At 40.2% G+C, this 21214-nt stretch overlaps 1 protein-coding gene across 1 annotated transcript; it reads right to left on the bottom strand.

Moving 5' to 3' along the window:
* Positions 1–1049: 1049 nt before the first annotated feature.
* Positions 1050–7816, bottom strand: C2H5orf58 (chromosome 2 C5orf58 homolog). Its single transcript, XM_028163791.2, has 4 exons — positions 7742–7816; positions 6590–6663; positions 5718–5811; positions 1050–1326 (listed from the first exon to the last, which is right to left on the bottom strand). The coding sequence occupies exons 3-4, from the start codon at positions 5809–5811 to the stop codon at positions 1175–1177; spliced, it is 246 nt and encodes an 81-aa protein (XP_028019592.1). The 5' UTR covers positions 6590–6663; positions 7742–7816; the 3' UTR covers positions 1050–1174.
* Positions 7817–21214: the final 13398 nt, after the last annotated feature.

The following is a 21214-nucleotide window of genomic DNA, read 5'->3' as shown; positions in this document are numbered from 1 at the left end:
AGGGTCCAGAACTCAGGAATTCTGAAGCTGAAAATCTTGCATTCATTTAGCTGTTTATTCATAGGATATTCAACAAGTGTTTACGTCATGCCTATTCTGTGCACTGAGCTAGGTGCTGGGTAATGGATAGAAAACACTACAAGTTCTGCTGACCTTGTGTCTTGCTTCATGGTATTCTACACTTTATGTTCAAAAATATCTAAAATGAAGGACATGGTAGATTTCAAAGCAACTATATAGTAGTGAATTATGTTTACAATGTAAACGCTTATTATTTTAAGTTTTTGTTGGTGGAAAGGGACAGAAATTAGGAAGTTTTAGAATAAAGGTATCCTAAAACTAAAACCTATTCCACTTCAATGACTGAAATGAGTGGCATCTGATGTTTTTATGACTAGCATTCTTTCTCCCCTTCTTCAGGCCATGGCAACTCTGTTCTTTTGGTGGGGTCTCTCCTTTGCTACAGACCTGGCATATGATACCAGCCTCACCAAACACAGTTGCTCAGGACCCATCTTAATCAAAGCTGGGCCAATCAGGATCTTTCTCTGGAATGTTAAACACTGAGACAGAGAAGATCTCTTTTCTCTGGGATCCCCAAAAGATGATGCTGTACACCTGGAGTTGTCTACCATACCTCTACCCCCTTCTACCTGGCATATGGAGGAAATCAGCTTTTAACAGGAGAGGATGAGGCCAATGTACAGAAACAGAACCAGGATAGAGACATCTGATGAATTAGTGGAGGCCCTGAAATCTATCCCAACCATGGACTTCCAAGTCACATGACCCAATAAATGCTTCAGCTAGCTTGAGTTGCTTTTGGCACTTGCTACCAGGAGAGATCTGATTAATATAAACTCATACCATACATTTATAATCTAGTAACTCTCTTTCAACCTAAGCCAAATTCAAGCATAGGGTAAAGGATAAGCAGTGCCTCATAGCCAATTTCCTATGTCATACTCTTGCCATTAATGAAATAAATTAGCCATTCCTTGAAACATTAAAACAAGAAAATAACAGCCTTCAAGAGCATGAAATGATTCTTTACAACTCAACATATTTTTATTTTGTTTTTTATTATATTAAATATATTAGTAAACTCAATTCTCCTAGGTATGTGTTAATTCAACAATAAAAAGTTATAAATTCACAACAAATAAATAAAAAATCAGATTAAAAAGCTGTCAGAAGCAAGAGATACATCTGACATTTTAGACTCTTCAAAGAGGGGGTTGTTTCTTTCTGTTTCCTTTAAATCATCCGTCTTCACGGGATGACTAAAACATAGGGTAAGGTCACAAAGCAGTAACTGGGAGAGCTCTGTGTAAAACAAAATAATAGAAGACATTATATTGTAGCACATATGTCATAGGCAACTATTATTACTTTAAGGAGCTATTTCCTAATTCTTAATTTAGCTTTAAGTGATTATTGCTCAAACCACAATTCAGATGTGCCCAATTTTGACTTAGAGTCAAATTTATATACTACAAAATAAGCATGATACAGAAACTTACTAGAAGGGCTCTTTAGCTCAAATTGCCAGTTATCTTACTAAATTGCAATTCGATTTATGCAAATTTATGTATTTTTAAAATTACTATTTTTATCTGTTATACATGCACATAGTATAAAGAATCAAATAAGGCATGTTGCAAAAAATAGCAGTTCCTATTCTCCCAGAGGCAACCACTTTTAACTTTTTTGGAACCCATTTTGTTTTTGTTGCTTTTGTGGTTCTCTTCTGTTTTTTTGTTTGTTTGTTTGTTTTGGGAGGGGTGGTATTTAACCTCCATATCTCTAAATGGCATGCATATTTTTTTTTCAATCTTAGGTATTATCTATTTGCTTCTGATCACAGAAGATTAAGATATAGCTCTTTTCACTTATACCCATTCCCCCACTGTACTTGAGGACAATTTTTCTTAGCTCAATATTTAATGTTTAAATTTTTCTTGATTATATAATCTTTACAGCTGAGTCTTACATGATGTTTCCCTTCCTGCAAGCTACCACCCAACCACAGTTAATAATTGTTTCCTATTTTCATTGCTTAATTATCATGGATATATCCCAAATTTCTGCAGTTGGGTAAATCTCCTCTCAGTATAGTCAAGTGCCTTGACTATTCTATTGTTGAAAGCCTCTCCTCTCCTAGTGCCGTCTGATCAGCTCTAGTCTGGACTGACAGCTCTCTAGGACTGCTGTACAGCTCACATCTTGGGAACACCCTTCACCATTATCCTAGGGTCTCCTTTCACCCCCTCCCTTATGTGGAATATCTTTTTTCCAGAATCTCAGGTCTCTCTTTTTTTGGTCTACTCCTTTGTTTGGTGGAATGCAACCTAGGTAACTTCCTGAGGTGGGGAAATTTATGTCTGAAAATTTCTCTCTCTACACCAATGCTTAATAGATTGACTGGCTATAGAAATCTAGGTTGGACATCATGTTTCTTCAGATTTCCAAAGGCACTGCTGCATTTTCTTTTAGCTTCCAGTGTTTCTATGGAGAAATTTCATACAATTCTAATTCTTAATCATTGTTTCTCTTTAGAAGATGTAAGAATCTTTTTTTCTTCCAGTGTTCTGAAATTTCGTAGTATTGTTTTTTAGTACGGGTCTATTTTCAATATACTGTGATGGGCTCTTTCATTGTAAAAAATCATATCCTTCAGCTCTGGAAAATTTTCTCAGATTATTTCTTTAATGAATTCCTCCCCATCCATTGTCTATGTTCTTTCTTTCTAGCACTCCTATTTATTGGATGTTGGACTTCCTTGTCTGTGTTTTTGCTCTACACTCGAATTTTCTTCATTTTATCTTTAAACCCTTCTCCAGAGTTTATTTCTATGTCACACTTTTAACTTTGTTCTCTAAATATTTTTTATAGTATCCTGTTCCTTTTTCATGAACATAGCATCTTCTCTTACTTCTCTGTGGATATTAATGATAGTTTCTTGGAGTTTAATCTGTTTCTTCCCCGTTGATTGAATCTATTTATTGGTTTTGTCTCTGCTTTTCACATTAGATGCTTTCCTCAAATATCTGTTTTCCATACTTGTCTGCTCGTATTTAAGACTATGGTACTAAAAAGACAATTGGAAGTTCTTTGCCCATGGTGGTCTATATTGTGGGGTGATCTGGTTGGGTATTTTGTTGGAGGAACCTCTGCTATCAGTATCTAGGTCTTTTCTCTTAGGCTGGTCAGGTTCCTGAAAGAAAAATCTGCTTGAGGGTATAAATCTGGCTGCCAATGTCTTGTAGCCAAGTGGGTTTCCCCACTGCGGGTCTTGTAACTCAATACGTAAACTTTGTCTTAAGACACTTGTTTTTAGTACTACTCTTTCCCTCAACTTGTAGGACTTTAAATTTAAATCTCAGGTCTACCAGTGACTAGTTGTGTAACTCTGGGAAAGTTAGTTAACCTCTCTATATCTGTTTCTGTAACTGTAAATGCCAATGGTATTATTTCCTACCTCATAAGGTTGTTATGACGATTGAGTCCATTTATGTAGAGCTCTTGGAAGAGTATCTGGATTATGGTAAATGCTATAAGTGTTAGCTATTGCTTTATTACTTTTGGGAGAAAGTGGGGGTAACAGTGTTCGTTTAATCTTCCCTGTTTACCAGAAGTCTACCTTCCTAGTCTAGCTCTACAAGTCTTGTATCTTCACTGCCTGCCCTACCCCACAACTTTTCAGAAACACACTGATCATATTTATTTTATTTTACTTCATGAAAGAATAATCCCCAAACCAGAACAGTTAGATAATAAAGTTTGAGAAGAATCTAAAGCTTCTCTAATTGTTTTACATGAGTGCAAGAATCCGGAACCAATTATTCATTTAATCAATGTTTTTCAAGAGCCTATTAAATAAAGGCACTGTGTTAAGTGCTAGGAATACCCTTAAGGAGCTTACAGATGAGCAGGGATAGGAAAAGTAAGTAGACATGCAATTACAATACAGTGTGATAGGTAATATGAAAAGGTAGAAGAGATGATATACTGGCTTAAAAAAAAGTTTTCCACTGTAAGTAACCTTGACTAATAAGTAGCAGTTAACCTGGTGGGGTGGAGGTAGGGGTGCAACAGTAGGCATTGCAGGAGGAGATGCATGTGTTAAGGCACAGGCACAAAAAAGAGCAAATGTGTAGATATGCAGATAGTTCAATGTGACTGGAACACAGAACGTGCAGGGAATAAAGAATGAGGTAACAGACTGGAGAGGTAGGCAGGGCCTGATCTCAAGGTCTTACAGTCCATTCTAGGAGGTCTGGACTTTATCCTGAGGACAATGGTGAGCCAACGAGCATTTTCAGCAGATTTACATTTTAGAAACACAATCCTTGCCGTACTGTTTAGATTGGTTTTGAGAGATGATGAATTAAGCAGAGCTAACCCGATTCCTTTATATCAGACTCCTCAGAGCCTCTCTTAATATGTACTGTGAATTTGTGAGAGAATTATATAGCATAAAGCCCTTCCCAAACTTGTCTGATCATCAGTTGATGGACTCCATTTTTATTGCACACCATCTACTAACATCTTCTGAGACAGCAGTGTTCCCAGATCAAAGTCTGGGAAATGCTTGGGAGAACACATAGGAAAAGCATAACAGGCACCCACTATTTGGTGCCTAAGTAACAGCCACTTCCCTCTTCTTCCTGGGGGCACAACTTGATTGCACTTGAGGTGATTCTTTCCCCAGCACCAGCAGTAAGTCCTGACTGGTCCAAATTGGTCTGTTCCCCTTGGTGGTGGCTGCTGTAGGATACACATGTGGCACAAATCTGGCCAATGAAAGGGAAAGGGGAAATGTGCTGGAGGGATCTGGAGAAAGGCTTACATAAGAGACACAGGCAGAGACAGTGTCTGTATACGGTCATGTCTGCAGGTAATGACCATGGGAAGTGACAAAGAGAGTGAACATAACAGAGCAGAAATATGGAAAGAACCTAGTACCTGATGAAGTCTTTAAAACTCTGAGTTAGCTTTAGGGCTGCCCAACCTTGGATCTTCTTATTATCTTCCATATTGTATAAGCCATGTTAAATTGGTATTTTGTTACTTGTAGGAAGGTCTCATAACTGACACAGAGACTGCCTTCAAATATCAAAGGTTTTCATAAGAATAACCACTACATATTCAGTGGTTTTCATGGTTAGAAATAGGACCAATGGATGAAAGAAATAGGGAAAAAGATTTCAGCTAGTCCATGAAGAGGAATTGTCTAAGATGGAATAGATTGACTGGTGATATAGAGAGTTTCCCAACATAGGAAATGTTTGGTCAAGAATAGGTGAAATATTCAATCACGGAAATTTTACATGCCTGGGATAAAATTACAGAATATGTCTCTAAGGTGAGTGACTAAACATCATAACCTATAAGATCTAATCCTACTAGAACCATTAATTCACACAATCAAGCAAACTTACAAGTTTTGACTTGGAGGGAACTTTAGGGGCTTAGTAATGATTAATGGGTTCAGGGATGAAAATTCAAGTCTGCTAACCTCCAGGTCAATGCTCAAACATAATGCATCTTCAGAGATCTAGTTCATATTACAGTGTAAGCATTTCTTAAGAAATAGAAAAATCCTAATTAGTAGGCAAAATTCAGTTACACCCCAGCAGAAGCACAAATTGACTCTACTGTTTATTTTATAACAATGACATGCAAACATTTTAATTCAGTGATTCCATACTTACCTTTCATTTTCTTCAACTCCAAAGAAATTGTGTTAATATTTTTAATTATGGCTTCCACATTTGGCTTATGGTCGGTAACATTATTGTCAAACATCTGATTTTAAAAGAGAAACAAAAACAATGTATAAATCAGGAGTATTTATGTATACTTTAAAAATACTTAAATTTTCAGCATTTCTAAAAGGAAAAATCTGTTATTTCAGAACTAAAATATTTGTGAAATTATAGTCTCTTTAGAGAGACTATAATGGCTAGAATTCTAACATACGAAGGAATCAACTTAATATTTTTCCAACTGAAAACACCTGTAACTGGAATTTTTAGGATGAGGTGTCTTCTTTAATCAAACCATATCCACAAGATGGGGCCCTTACAATGGAAATGCAGATGTCCCCGTTTCAGAAAGCCTCAGCATTTATAAACTACCTTACAATTTAGCAATCTCATATAAGATCTTCTCTAATTTTGTTTATGTAAGTCAGCACCTTTTTCTAACTTATGCTTGAATGACAGGGTCCATACACGGTTTCTTTAAGTACATAGTAAAGCTTAAAATAAGATTTGATTATAATTCCTTGACTACAAAGATGGCAACATGGCCACTTCTATTTTAGCTTTGGGATTTAGGGCAACACACATTTTAATTTAGCTGAAATGTGTAAATCAACGTGTTACTATGTTATATATAAAGTACATATATTTAGCCAAATGTGTCAGATATAAATATATAGAGATGTTTCTAGGTGATAAACTGACCTTAGCCATTCAAATATCTCAAAATAACTTGAATAAACCACAATTAGTGCACACAGCTCCAGAAGGTGGGCAGTTACATGTGAGGCTGCTTGCCCAAAAATTGAAAACAAACTAACCTTGAAATCAATTCCTTGCCTCTGCCTTTTCCTGAGTCGGGGGAATTTATCCTATTTCACTCACTTCAGAGCCACTGTAAAGGAAATAAATTTTTTTCATCTCCAGACAATGAAGAAACTACACTTCGCATCCACCTACAAGCCCCTAGGCACTGAAAATGGAATGGCAGCTATCTTACTTGGGTGTGGCAAAGCCAAAGATCCAGGTTTGAGGAGAAAGGAAAGATGATTAAAAAAAAATAAAGGAGGTAGGGTGGGGATGGTGCAATTAAAGAATCTTAAAGATATGAAGGTAAAAACAAAATACAAGTAAAAACCAAGAGGTAAGTAGAAACTAAATGGATGGAGAAATGCCCAAGAAAGTTGACCTTCTCCACTCTGGGGTCTGGTTATCCAGGGCCCTCTGGTGCCCGTAGGTGGGGTGGGGTCAGAGGCCAGAGTGGCAAGGGGACCCCAGTGGACCAGAGCGAGGCCAGAGCTGGTCAAGCCTTCCCCAGGGAGCTCGGTCAGGACATCACTCAGAGAAAGGAGAGGCTGGTCAAACAGTGCTTCCCCAGGAGGTGGGAAGTGGAGACCAGGCTCGGGGGCCAAGGGAATAGGGGGTCGGATGCCACGATACCACAGACTGAAGGCAGGAATGCAGCTTAGGCACTAACCCGGGGCCAGAGGCCAGGAGGCCAGGCCCTCCCCCTGAGGAGCGATTATTATCCCTGAAGTTTTCCTTCTAAAGGCCAAGTCCTCCTCCTCGGCGTGACACGCGTGAGGAGCCCCAGGCCTTAGGGGGCCACAGTCTGGGGCCTGAAGATGGAGCCAGAGGCAACCTCGAAGTTTCCGCAGTCCTCAGGCTCCCAAACCTGATCAGGACAACGCGAAACGTGCTCGGCAGCCTTGACCACCGGCCCTGCCTGGAGCCGCCCAGACAACCGCTCCTTCTCGACCCAACAGATGACAATGCCTTTGAGGAAACCGGACTCTTAGCCACGGGCTAAGAGACCTGGCGACCCGCCCCGCTTGGCGGCTGAAGATGGAACCTGAGGCAGCCTGGACATGTCAACGGTCTTCACCTCCAGCCCACACACCAAAACTGGATTAAGATTATTTAAAATTGGGTAACCCTGGGCAGCCCACAACCCTGAGCCCGTCGGTACCCACCGCGCCAGCCGTCACCGAAGTTCTGGCTGCTAAGTGGGGAGACCCGGCAGTGGAAGTGAGACCGGGCTTCCTGATTGGCCAGTTTCTCCGCCTGGTGCATCCTGGGAGTTGTAGTCCCTGGCTAGGCCCCTGCAGAGAAGGCTCTGGATGCCAAGCAGGATGTGACTAGCACTACTGCATGGGCAGAGAGGGAGGGTTGAAAGGCATTTTGCCGCCTATGTGCCAGGCACTGGGCTAGGTGCTTTGCAGCCCTTGTTTGTGTTTAATTTTCACAGAATAGGATTGTGGTTAAGGTCAGACTCTGGACTGAAACTGCTTGGGCTTGAATTCTACTCCGTCGCTGGTTTAGCTGTAGATGTCCTCAGCTATCTTATGAAGGTAATAATAGCTGCTTTCTGTCTTCTTTTGAAGGTTACGGGAGATAATGCATCACATTGGGCTTGGCAGATGTGCCCCACAAATGTTAGCTATTATCATTCCTATAAATCTGTACAGATGAGCTGAGAGGTGTGCACTGGCCTCTTGCCAAGTAGAGAAGTTGGGATTCAAGCTGTCTCTGCTGGATTCCAAGAGGAATCGCTGTCACGACACCCTCGGGAATTGCCTTAGACTTGATGACCTCCAGCATCAGGTTCTATACAAGTCTGCCTTCACTAAGTCTCCCTTATAACACTCATCAGCCTCTTCAAGCAGTCCCTTCCCAACAAGCTCCAACACATAGTCTGTTTTTATTTTATATCCAATTACCTTCAGTTTAACACTAGAATTTGCTGTCTGATGCGGAGTCAGATAAACGAAGAGGGGCACAGGAGGACTGGGCTTCAGTCCTAAGGATAGCTAGCTATGTGATCTTGGAAAAGAGTAACTTCTTTTCTCTGAATCTCATTTTACTCATCCGTTTCCTTATGAGAGAGACGGGCCTGACCAGTGTTTTCTAAATTTCGCTCATTATTGGGCCACTGTTATGATTGGTTGCCCTTGCTGTGTACTACCTACGTTATTACCTTAATGTTTTAAATGTACTTCCCTTTAATATTTAAACCTACTTAAAATTTTTTATATCATCGATGTGAATGAAATAAAATTTAAGCAGAAGGGAATGGGAAAAATAAAGGCAATGAAAATAAAACAACATTTTTAATCATTTAGATATTTCTTGCTTCTCAATGGCTGTGATCCTGAAGCCTGAAATTCTTTGTTAAAATGGGTTATTAAGTATTAGAGAAATGTTAAAGATAGTCTAGTACAAACTGAGACTTTCTTCTTGATGTAGTCAGAAGAATTGAAAGAGTTGGATGGGGAATAACTCTAACAGTGTGACTACACATTGTTTAATGCCTCTGTACCATATAAAACATCACTCACATCCTTAGTGAGGTATGTCCCACAAGTTGCTGAACGTAGGATTAGCTGCTGTCCAATACACCATCCCTGTGTAAGATTTCTTCATGCTTGTGGAATCTAAAAAAAGAAAGCAAACAAATGTATAAAACAAAACAGAAAGAGACTCACAGAAACAGAGAACAAATTAGTGGTTACCAGTGGGGAAAGGGGAGGAGGGGTGGTGCAAGACAGGGGTAGGGGATTAAGAGATACAAACTACTATGCATAAAGTAAATAAGCAACAAGAATACAGCACAGAGAAATATAGCCATTACTTTGTAATAGCCATTACTTAAGTTATTAATTGGAGTACAATCTATAACAGATTTGAATCACTACATTGTACGCCTGAAACTAATATAATATTGTAAATCAACTATACTTCAATTAAAAAAAAAGACTTCTTCATACTCAACGGGCTTCAAAACTCACCTCAATCCTGGAAAGAGTCTTCCAGAATTAACCCTACCCAACTCTGCAATTTCCAACTAGTCTCTCTGCCAATGCTTCCTTCACTCACTATTTTAACTGTGGACACTTGCTAGTGTCTTGCATTTTCTTATTTCTGATTTGTGTACTGAGCATTTTTAAATCTATTTCTCCAAGTGCTGAGTAGTGGGGACAAAAAGAGGCACAGAAGTCCAGGGAATCAACATTCTTTTAGCATTCACTATATTATGCATTAAGTTAGAAGCGTTCATCTTCTGACAACTCTCTGAGGTAGCTGTTATCACTCTAGTTGTATAGAAAGTGCAGCTTGAGCTCAGAGAGCTTAGTGCCTGCTCAGGGGCCACAAGACCCAGATTCAGTTCCAAGCACAGATCCTGTCTGTGAGACTCCAGAACCTTCTGTGCTTTTCGTTGTACCAAGTTGTCTGCCGGTCCAGGACACCACCTCTTGAAACGTGATGGAAACAAGTACACCATGGCTTTGAAATGATTTGACCTTCACAGATTATTGAATTTGAACACACGCACACTAATATACAAAGGAGCATATAAATATGGAGTGACCAACATCGGGTGAGCAACATTTATTCTCTGAATTAAGGATATCATTAACAAAACAAAAATAACTGCCACTACTGTTTTATACGAGCAGAGGTAATTTAACATCAAAAAGGAAGGAAGAAAGAAAAGGAAGGAAGACAGAAAAAGAAGATCATAATAATTTTGGAATAAGACTACCTTAACAAAAATCTTACTGGATGTGTCTCTTTTCCTCTCCTTCACTGATGCAGACTAGTGAAAACTTCACCTCAGATCTGCTTGATTCCGGCCGTGTGTTTGGAAACTCCCCATAGATAACAGCAGGAGAAAAGAAGGTGTTTAAGAGAAGTAGGGTGAAAAAGGTAGGTGGGCTGAGATAGCATTGAGGCTGAGAATTCTGAAAATCAGGTGACGATGGGGGCTGGGGCTGAGTAGGATGTGGTGTCTCTGGGGCCCCATTGTCCCCAAAACACTGAATCCATTCATTCGCAGGGTCCAGCAAGTGTTTGCAGGACCTGCTTCAGCTCAGATACCTTTGGACTAAGATTCTGTTCAGAGGATTTTTGATTAAATCTAAAGACCTTCTACCCATCCATAGTGCTGATCACTTCTTATGAGTAGGTTCAAACTACTGTACTTGGGAAAAGATCATTAATGCGCCTTTAAAAAAAAAGAATTAACTTTGTGTTTCTTCTAAATTAATGTCATAAGAGGGAAAAAGAGATCTGAAGTCAGAAAAAGATAGATTGTAATAATGTATTTTCCTCCATAAAAATGTCTTAGAACAATGACTACTTATTATAGTGCTTTTCCTCCTCAAGTTACTATAGATTCTTTTTTTCCCTAAGAACATAAAACTTTAAAAGCATGATCTGCTACTTAAGGCTTGAGACTGTTATAGATGAGGCCCTAAAAAAATCTATCTTCCTACCAAATGTAAAATAGATAGCTAGTGGGAAGCAGCCGCATAGCACAGGGAGATCAGCTCTGTGCTTTGTGACCACCTAGAGGGGTGGGATAGGGAAGGTGGGAGGGAGATGCAAGAGGGAGGAGATATGGGGATATATGTATATGTATAGCTGATTCACTTTGTTATAAAGCAGAAACTAACACACCATTGTAAAGCAATTATACTCCAATAAAGATGTTAAAAAAAAATCTATCTTCCTTAATAAGTTTGCAAATACAACACTTTACTGAAACCCAACACTGGTTGCTATTGTTGATTCTAATGTTAATCAAATAAAGGAGATTAAAAACCTGGTAAATTCTCCCATAAAGAAAAAAGCTGTTAAAGAACAACAAGGTGATGAAGCATTTTATGGAGCTGAGCGTAGTGCCTCAGTTAGTTTTATTACAAATTCTTGACATAAAGTCTTCATTTCCAGGAAAACAAATTGAGTAAATTATCTCATGTCTTCCCCTTGTTCTCAGAGTTCCTATTCCCATCCTCCCACAGCTCATCGTAAATTACAAGTGCTGGTCTCTGTGCCTAGGGCTGGCTTCCTGCTGGAGCATCAACTCCCCTCTGAATATTGCTTTGTACAACTCCTGTGTACACAGATTTGGGAGGTAATGAGCATATGCTTGGATCATTCCCTGAGGAGCATGACCTGTGTCCTTGCTCATTAGAACAGCCAATGGATTGGGAGATTGGGATTGACATATATACACTAATATTATAAAATAGATAACTAATAAGAACCTGCTGTATAAAAAATAAATAAAATAAAATTCAAAAATCAAAAAAAAAAAAAAAAGAAAAGAACAACCAATGCTTTTGCCATAGCCAATCACATAAAGGAAGGAAGACAGCGCATGGCTTCTGCCTCTGGTCTGAAGTGGAAGTTGGATTAGCTGCCTTCTCTCTTCTATAAGCAGCTGAGATTACATTGGACTGAGTCATTTTCTTTTTCTCTGAAAGAAACACTTCTGAACTTTAGAAAGAGGTTATTAACAGAAATCCACATGGATCACTGCATTAACTAAAATATTTTGATTTCTAATTAAGAAATTACTTTATGTAAAAATCCTGCCATTTGTGACAGTAGGAATGGACCTTGAGGATATTATGCTAAGTGAAATGAGCATAATTCGCCTTTCAGACAGAGAAAGATGGATACCATATGTTATCACTTATATGTGGAACCGAAAAACACTGAACTCACAGAAACAGAATGTAGAATGGTGGTTACCAGAGGCTGAGTGGTGGGGAAAATGGGAAAATTTGGTCAAGCGGTACAAATTTTAAGTTATAAGATGAGTAAGTTCCAAGGATGCAATCAATGTACAGCATGGCATTCTAGTTAACAATACTGTATTGTATGCTTGAAAGTTGCTAAGAGAGTAGAGCTTTACTGTTCTCCCCATCACAACAACAACATGGTAATTGTGTGAACTGAAGGGTGGGTGAACTAACCTTATTGTGGTAAACATTTCACAATATATCCATGTATCAAATCATCACACTGTACACTTTAAACTTATGTTATATGTCAGTTACATCTCAGTAAAGCTGGGCAAAAAATAAAGTTCTGAGCCAACATTTCCCTCTGAAATAGGAAGCTACCCAAACAGAGTTGCCAATAAAATATGGGACATCCAGTTAAATCTGAATTGCAAGTAAGCAACAGATAATTTTGCTACTATAAATATGTCCTGTTACTATAAATATTGTATGGCACCTAATTATATTAAAAATTTGTTTATCTAAGAATCAAATTTAACTGGGAATTCTGTACTTTTATTTGCTAAGTCTGGCAATCCTATGCCCAAAACACTTCAACCGTGAGAAGAAAAGCAAACAGTCTGAAGGCTTGTAGATTCAGTAGGTATGGAAGCCAAGAAAATATTGAGGTTTTCCAACTTGATGTCTAACATAATAAAATGCAGGCACTTACTGTGCCGGAATTTGGCTCCCTCCTTCCTTCAACATTCTTGTAACCCAAGAAAGAAGCTAGGTCTTTGAGAAAGCAGATGGACAAAAGCCGACAGTATTCAACATGGTGCTGTTTTTGACAGTTGCTTGCTATGCCTGTTTGCCTGAAAACTCTTTGCACTTGGCTTTTCAGAAAATGCCTTCAGGGGGCTTCCCTGGTGGCGCAGTGGTTGAGAGTCTGCCTGCCAGTGCAGGGGACATGGGTTCGAGCCCTGGTCTGGGAGGATCCCACATGCCGCGGAGCAACTGGGCCCGTGAGCCACAATTACTGAGCCTGCGCGTCTGGAGCCTGTGCTCCGCAACGGGAGAGGCCCGCGCACCGCGATGAAGAGTGGCCCCCGCTTGCGGCAAGTAGAGAAAGCCCTCGCATAGAAACGAAGACCCAACACAACCAAAAATAAAATAAATAAATAAATAAAATTAAAAAGGAAAAAGAATTAAAAAAAAAAAAAAAAGAAAATGCCTTCATCCAGCAAGACATATTCATGACACAAGTTGGGTTTATTTTCAGAGATCCATCAATCAGGGAAAACCTTCTCTGTCCCTAAATAAAATGTGTTTCTAATTCTATCATGTCAGCCCTCCATCTCCCAACAATACTTCCCATGTTTATTAAAGACATAGATCCTGATCAGGTGTTTCTCCCTCTAGGCATTGCCCCCAATGCCCACACCTCACTTTCATCAGCCAGCCATGCAATGAAAAATGAGTGCCTTTATGAAAAAAAAAATGTATTATGTTCATGAAGTCAATTACAATAGAATCTAAGGGTGCACTCACTTTTTTTAAAGGAAAAAAATGTATATGTGCATAAAAACAAGTTTGGAAGACTAAACACCAAAATGTTAATGATTATCCCTCGGTAGTGAGATTTATGGGTGATTTCATTTTTTTTCATTTATTTATTTAGCTTATTTATTTAGCCTAGTTGTAACTTTAGTCCCAACCCATCTTCTCTATAGTTTAAACTCTCCAGGGCATTTCTCACCATGGTAAAATATCAGTCACTTTGAGGCAGAGCTTCTCAGACTTTACAGTGTAGAAAAATTACTTAGGGAGCTAGTGAAAATGCAGGTTCCAAGGCTCACCCCAATGACTCTGATTTAGTAAATCTACGTTGGGGCTCCCTAAATCTGCATTTTAAATCCCTCCTCTTCCATTTTAACCTAGGGGGACTATGGACCATATTTTGAGGAATATTGACATATGGCTTCATTGAGCATTTTCTACATAAATTAAATGTGTGACCATAGTTGAAATTTATTTTGGCTCCTGATGCCAGAATTCAGTCATTTCTGAAAATTTTATGTGCATATATGTATATAAAATAATATATATATATTGGGTTGGCCAAAAAGTTCATTTGGGTTTTCCTGTAAGATCTTATGGGTATATATGTATGTATGTAATTTTCAGGCATATATCAGGTCCATTTAATTTCTAATTAAGTGTTTGGGGCAGAAGCTCCCCCCCTCCCCGGGCATAGCAGCAAACAGAGACTCACAATGTCTGCTTGATTCTGGGAGCGGGGAGGAAGGAGATGGATATTCCAGCTTCAGGTGCTTCCTAATTCAGGTCTTTATTTCTTCTGTTTCCTAGCCTTTTTGTTTGTCTGCTTCCAGTTTCACTTGCCAACATAATATAAACTCCAGTGTTAAGGTCTGAGATTTTACATGATTTTCTTTAATAGTTACATTTTTATATGTAACTTTTTGTGCTAAAAAACTCCCTACTGCTAGCCCTGTTGCCATTCCCCTGGTCTTGGAACCCATCCCCCCCCGACCCCCCCCCCCCCAGCCTGTGCTGCTTGCTATAGCATCCCTACTGGCTTCCCACCGCTGCTCTTGCCCCCATGATCTGCTCGCTCTGCACACGACAGCTGGATGTGCTTTTTAAAAAGTAAATTAGATCATGTCATCTCCTGCTCAAAACACAAAGCTCCTGACCCTGCTCTATAAGGCCTCATGTGCTCCGGTTTCTGTTCGTCTCACACATCTTCCAGTCCTAGAACATGCTGACAACTGTTTTGCAGTTGTTTCCTTCTGACCCTCCCAAACTGGTTTCTTTTTATGCTTTAGGGTTCAGAGAGGCCATCCTCTAATATCATCCCATCCTCTCTCCCAGCCCCTTATTTGTTTCCATATAATACTTGATTTAAATTGTACTTTTAAAATTTATGTTTCTCTTTACTTTTTAGTTTTGTTTGGGTCGGTCTCTTTCACTATTACTACATATCTTTTATAAGGGCAAGAAACTATCATTGTGTTCACCCTTGTCTACTCATTGCTTATGATTGTACTCTGTGCCTAGCACAATTCCTGGAACATAGTTAGTGCTCAATAAATCTTGGTCCAGTGACTGAATGAAGGGGTTGGTCTGCTACAGTAGTATCCTGAAGAGTCAGAGAAACCAAGGTGTACATCAGCGTCCGTCACTCTGCTGGGCCCTCAACAAAGTTCTGACAGCGGAAGTCATACCTTCGTGGCTTCTAAAGCCCTCTGACAGAGGGACAGCTCCCATGGTGGCCAAGGAGAAAGTGGATGAGACACAGAATCTAAACACTGAATATTCTTAGTTTTTTCTGCTTTCTGATTCATCCTGGAGCACAGACCAAAGATCCAAGAGAGCAATGAAAAGCACACTCATGGCTGTCCTGGAAGGCAACAACAGGCCTGAAAGCTTCAAAGCAGCCTCGTGTGGTGTGGGAAGAATTATGAAACTCTGATAAAAGAACTCTCTTGGCTGTGGATCATCATTTGAATAAAAATCAAATGACTTAGGATCTGTCCAAAATGAAGGATGTTTTAATACTTTGTGTGTAAAAACACTGATATTTTGCTTCTTTTTTATTAAACAGATTTTATTATTTTTCAGAATCTTGTCAGCATAATCATTTTATGGGTGGATGAAATATTCAGCCCTGCTGCTGCAGGAGTTCTTTCATAGCAATTAGCTTGTGGCACTTTCGCTGTAATTAGGTTTTCACCGAAGATTTTTCCCCGGGTCTGTGTAATAAATGAAATATGACCAGAATTTAAATTTGTCAATTACAAGCAAGCACAGTGCATAAACACACAACAGAGCCATGAATTCCAAATCACAGGCTGTTGCTGGGGGGCAGATGCTCTGAAAATTAAAATGGAAATAAAACTACTGACTGGCAAGTGAAAAGTGGCCCCCATAGAAAGCAAATCTCCCCTAACACTCATGCATGATTCTACCCAACAGGGCAAGCTCTTGATTACAAATTCTTTACCGTGAAACTGACAAATCAAGCAGCAAGTAGTGAATTTGTGTTCAAATAATTTACATTGGCCTCTGATCTCTTGCCCTATGTCTTCCTATGTTTCTTGAGGCTAGATCAAAAGGATTTTGGACACGGCGGGCCAGAGCCCACAGCAGTAGGCAGCCTGATGGTGGTGTTCTGTCTGAGTGGTTCAAGGAGAGACAGATTTGGGAACAGGGTCTGCTGTCTCCCAGCAGCTGCTATTTTCACTGACCTGACTTCAATAATTGCTCCTGTGGGGCCCTCTGCCGACCATCTCTTGTACAGGGGGAAATTCTAGGAGTCTGCAACTGTTGAGGACTCTTGACAAATCGTTTATTTCATCAAACTAAGCCACAAAACAAGAGCAACTTTTTTTGAACTGCATGTACAAGAAGCCCTAGGCAAGGGAAAAGAAACACATTTTTGTAAACTTATCGAGTACCGTGCGTGTATTCATGCAACAATTCTTTCTTGAGTATCTCTTGCGTGTCAGTCACCAAGTTTTAGGCATATAGGGGTGAGCCCAAACTGACAGGTCTCTTGCTGGTCTGCAGGTGGACATGGATAGCTCATGGTCTGGAGGAAGAAACAGACTGGAATCCACAAACAGCTCAATTTAATTAGGCGCTGCCATGCGGGGCATGCCATGTGTTGGGGGCAGCTTTCAGGAAGAGTGTCCCTGAGGTAGGGACATTCAGGCTGAGATCAGAAGGAGAGAAGGACATTCCAGCCTGAGGAAACAGCATGTTCCTGGGCCCTGCATCAGAAGACAGCTTAGTGCATGAGAGGGCTTGAAAGAATGTCCAGCAAGGCTAGAGAGCAGTGAGCAAGGGGATGCCTAGGGCAAGAAGAGATGGGAGAAGGGGCAGAGGCCGGACCATGGAGGTTGTGCGGAGGAATGCAGTCGCTCCTGAAACCTATGGGAAGCTACTAAGGGCTCTTCAACAGGTAAAGACTGGGAATGGTGGTGGTTAATAAGATCATATTTGTGGTTTGGAAAGATGGCCCTGGCTTCATGGTGGAGAACAGATTGAAAGAGGGAAAGAATAGGCTCAGGAAGTTCAGTTAAGAGTCTAGTTGAATAGTCCAGGTGAAAGCTGGCAATACCTTGTTTAAAATGGTGTGCAGAGAGATGGAAATGAAATCAGAGACTGTTTAGGGGATAGAATTAACATGGACTTGGTGATGAGTGATACATGGTGATGGAAGGTCAGGAGCATTAAGCATGGCCTGCATTATCTCATTATTGTTAGAGCCTTGCAAAATAACATTGTCCCCATTGTACACATGAGGGAAAAAAATGGGCTCAGAGCGGTTTAGTCTTGGGCTAGAGATCATTCAGCTGGGAAGTGGCAGGGCCATATGCCTACTACTCCCCTGCAGTGTCTCTGAGATACCATGGGGATATTTACCTAGGAACTCATCTCTCCCATGTACTCTCAATGTATCCCCTACTTCTTGAGAACACCCTAAAATGCTTACTGTATTTGTTTCCTTGTCTGTCTTTCCTGCTAGCTTGTTGAGGCCTGGGCCTTATTTGTCCCTGTATTATCAGTAATTAGTCCAGTGCCTGGCTCAGAGTGGGGACCAGGGAGAGTTTGTTGAGTGAATAAGAAACTTTCACCAGTCTCTTATGGAAGGGAGCCAGTTGGAGGTCACCGTGTGTTTTTAAACAACATTCTCACTGACCTAATTCTCTCTTGCATCAGGACCACAGTTTGGGGTTTTTTGTTGGGAGGCTCGAAAAGGACTTTCAAGAAGGATCTAGAAGTTTCTAGTAGTCTAGTGTGGTTTAAAAAGCATAGGCTTTGGAATCATGTGTCTTTGAATTTAAATCTTAGTTCCTCAGTTTATAAGCTGCACATCCTAGAGTTACTTATCCTTTCTGAGTATTCATGTCCTCATATGTAAAATGAGGATAATTTAAGCATTTACTTAATTGGGCTGTTGTGAAGATTGCATCTGAACATCTTTACAAAGGGCTTGGCACATTAGTTTATAACTCCTTGTTTTTGTAGAAGAGAAGGGGCAAGGTTTCATGGCTAGCCAAGAAGGCAGATGGGGCTGGGAATGTCTCTCCATTTGGCCTCAAAATTCCTGTCGCTTACAGGCTCCTCTTCCTGTGGTTTATTCTGGAATAAGGAAAGAGGAAGCTGGCTCTCTGGGGGTCCCCAACAAGCTGACAGATGTCCCCTAAGGCTAGCTTTCAACAGAGAGCTCTTTTTTATTATTATTATTATTCTTTGTGATTTACAGTGTGTGCCTACAAGCCTCTGGGCATGATCATGGGGTAGGAATGGAATTAATAAATCGTATCTGGTTCCTGCTTAATTCACGGCTCTGACAAAATTAAAAATGAAGACAAGTAGGAGAACCTAAGCAAACAGTGTCCCAAAGCCTGGATTCTGGGGCACAGGAGGCTGCGGAAAGAATGTTACCTAGCCAGCTGGAGCCAGACAGATATCCAGATGCAGCAGAGGAGCCTGAGGACATGCCAGAAAGCAACAAGTCTTTCCAATTGAAACCTTTTGATTTAAGGAAACCAGGACTCTGGGATCATATGCGCATGGGTTCAAATCCTGGCCATGTGGCTTCTTTCTGTTAGCTGAGCAAATGGCTAAGGTCACACAGCTGGTTATTTGCAGAACCAGATTAAGATGTAAATCTGAATCCAAACCTGTGGTTTTTATTCACTGTGGGAGAGGAAAAATAGTTTTCTCTCTACCCTTCTAAGTTCTTGGCTACAACTCCCTGTAATAAAAGACAGATTTTATTACAAGAGAAAAACAAACAGAAGTTTATTAAAATTGTTAAAAAACAAAATTCAACGGAGTAAATTTTAAAGATCTTACTGGCTTTGTGCAACAATTCATGAATCGGGCAGCATCCAATCCAGCAGAGAGAAAGGCGCGCTGAGTAGCTGTACAAAATGAAAGACTTTTATAGGCAGAAGGGAGCAGGAACAAGGACGTTATACTAGGCAAAGAAGCGGGTTGGTTACTGTAAGGTTACTTTCCTTTAGGGGTTGGCAGGAGTCTATCGGGCAGATGACCTCAAGAGTGCCCATCAGGTGATTCCTGATCGACTGGTTTAAGATTCCTTTTCTGGGAGAACCGAAACTGTAATTTCACTTAGTCAAGCCTCAGCTTTGTGGACGCAGGGCTTAGCATAAGCAACTCCATTTTAAGCCTGTTGTCTTGCTTTTAACAACATGTGTGCCTTTTGTATACATGGGAGATACCCAGAGAAACTGAGTAACTCCCTGAGATGGCCCAAGCCTCCACCTTAAATACCAGCTTCCCCTAAAGACAAAAGAAAGATGGGGAGAGGAGGAGAGGCTGGTTATGAGAAGTTCCCAGGAAAGACACAGTAAAGAGGGGTAAGGTTTGCTATACAGATTTAAGTCAGTGTCTTCTCCATTGACCAGAGTTTCTTCTGATTTAGAGTTATCCTTCTCTTCCTGGTACAGGGTCAGAGGTGCCTACAAATAGATATGTCCTTTATAAATGTAAATGTCCCTTACACAAGGGTAACTTCTACTCTGTTTAAGAGCTTCTTTTGTGTCTGCAGTTTCTCAAAAATAATCAGCTCAGAATAATCCTTATGCCAAAAAGGCATATTTTGGGGTGGCATATTCTGCTACCCTTCACAATCATGTTATATTGTTTATGAACATAGTATAGCATATTATTGTTGCTTAAATATTTACTGCATAACTATGAGTTCCTTAAAATAAATGCCTGGTATACATAAGGAGCTCAATAAATGCATGCTGAAAGTTTTGCTGTCTTAGATTTTTCTCCCCTGAAATTCCCTGCCCCCTCAATACCCCACTCGCACCTCACAAACAATTACATGTCACTGGAAAAAGCATCTTAGAGAAAAACATCTCAAGATCCTCACAAATTGCCTAATTCACAATATAAAAATAAATATCTGCATAGTATGTCTTTCAAATCTCATCTCCCTCCAGTCACGACATTCCTGGGTAAACTCTCACGTCACACATTGACCACTGACTTTTTTCCCCCATTACTTGATGGCCACTTTTTGCATGAAATACGGTTTTTATCTTAGGAGAATTGCCTTATATGTGTTGCAAAGTCAAGCGGTGATGAAGGTGATGAAGGGGGAGTGGGGCTCCCTTACTCCATCCCCAGGACAACAGGATTCAAATTCTCCCCTCAGCAAAATGTCAACCTGTCACTCACTTACCCCTGGGGTGCTTGCCCAGAGTCAAAGCCAGGGAACCCCAGGCCAAGGGTCAGTAGTATTGTAAAGTCCCTGTGGGCCATTCCTCCCCCAAGTCCAGGCTCAACCCTCTTTCGGGCCACGAGCACCCACTCCCATTTTGATCCTGAGCTTTCTAATATTTCCAGGCTTATGTCTTATCATAGTCAATATATTATTTTTAATGTAAAATTTTCCTAGTTACAAAACCAAAATCGTCGTGGAAGACTCAGAAAAGTGCCCCAAAAGTAAAACAAAAAATCACCTGTAATCTCTCCACATAGGGACTATACCTGCTAATATTTTTGCACAAAACCTACCAATCTTTTCCCCCCACTTATTCTGCAGCTTTGGAAAAAGAATTTTCCTTCAAATGTCCTTATGTTTAAGACAAGGGGAGGAAAAAAAGTCCTTATTTTATCCCTTCCAGAAAGAACCCAAGTTATTCTTATCATGTAAACTCTTTCAAAGAAACAGTCTGTTCAAAACTGTCCCTAAGTCATTTGTTGCTATAGCAATGCTTGGCCTTAGAGTGCAATAAACAACCCTCCTGACTCCAGCCTCCAAACAGAAGCCACCATTATCTCCCTCAGAGCTCTTCAGAGGCCCTCACTTTGCCAAACTAAACATTTAAATTAGCAGCTCCCTTCTTAGTGGCTACAATT

The sequence above is a fragment of the Balaenoptera acutorostrata genome, chromosome 2, assembly GCF_949987535.1.
Source record: "Balaenoptera acutorostrata chromosome 2, mBalAcu1.1, whole genome shotgun sequence".
Lineage (NCBI taxonomy): Eukaryota > Metazoa > Chordata > Mammalia > Artiodactyla > Balaenopteridae > Balaenoptera > Balaenoptera acutorostrata.
This window is presented reverse-complemented; position numbering and strand designations above follow the sequence as displayed.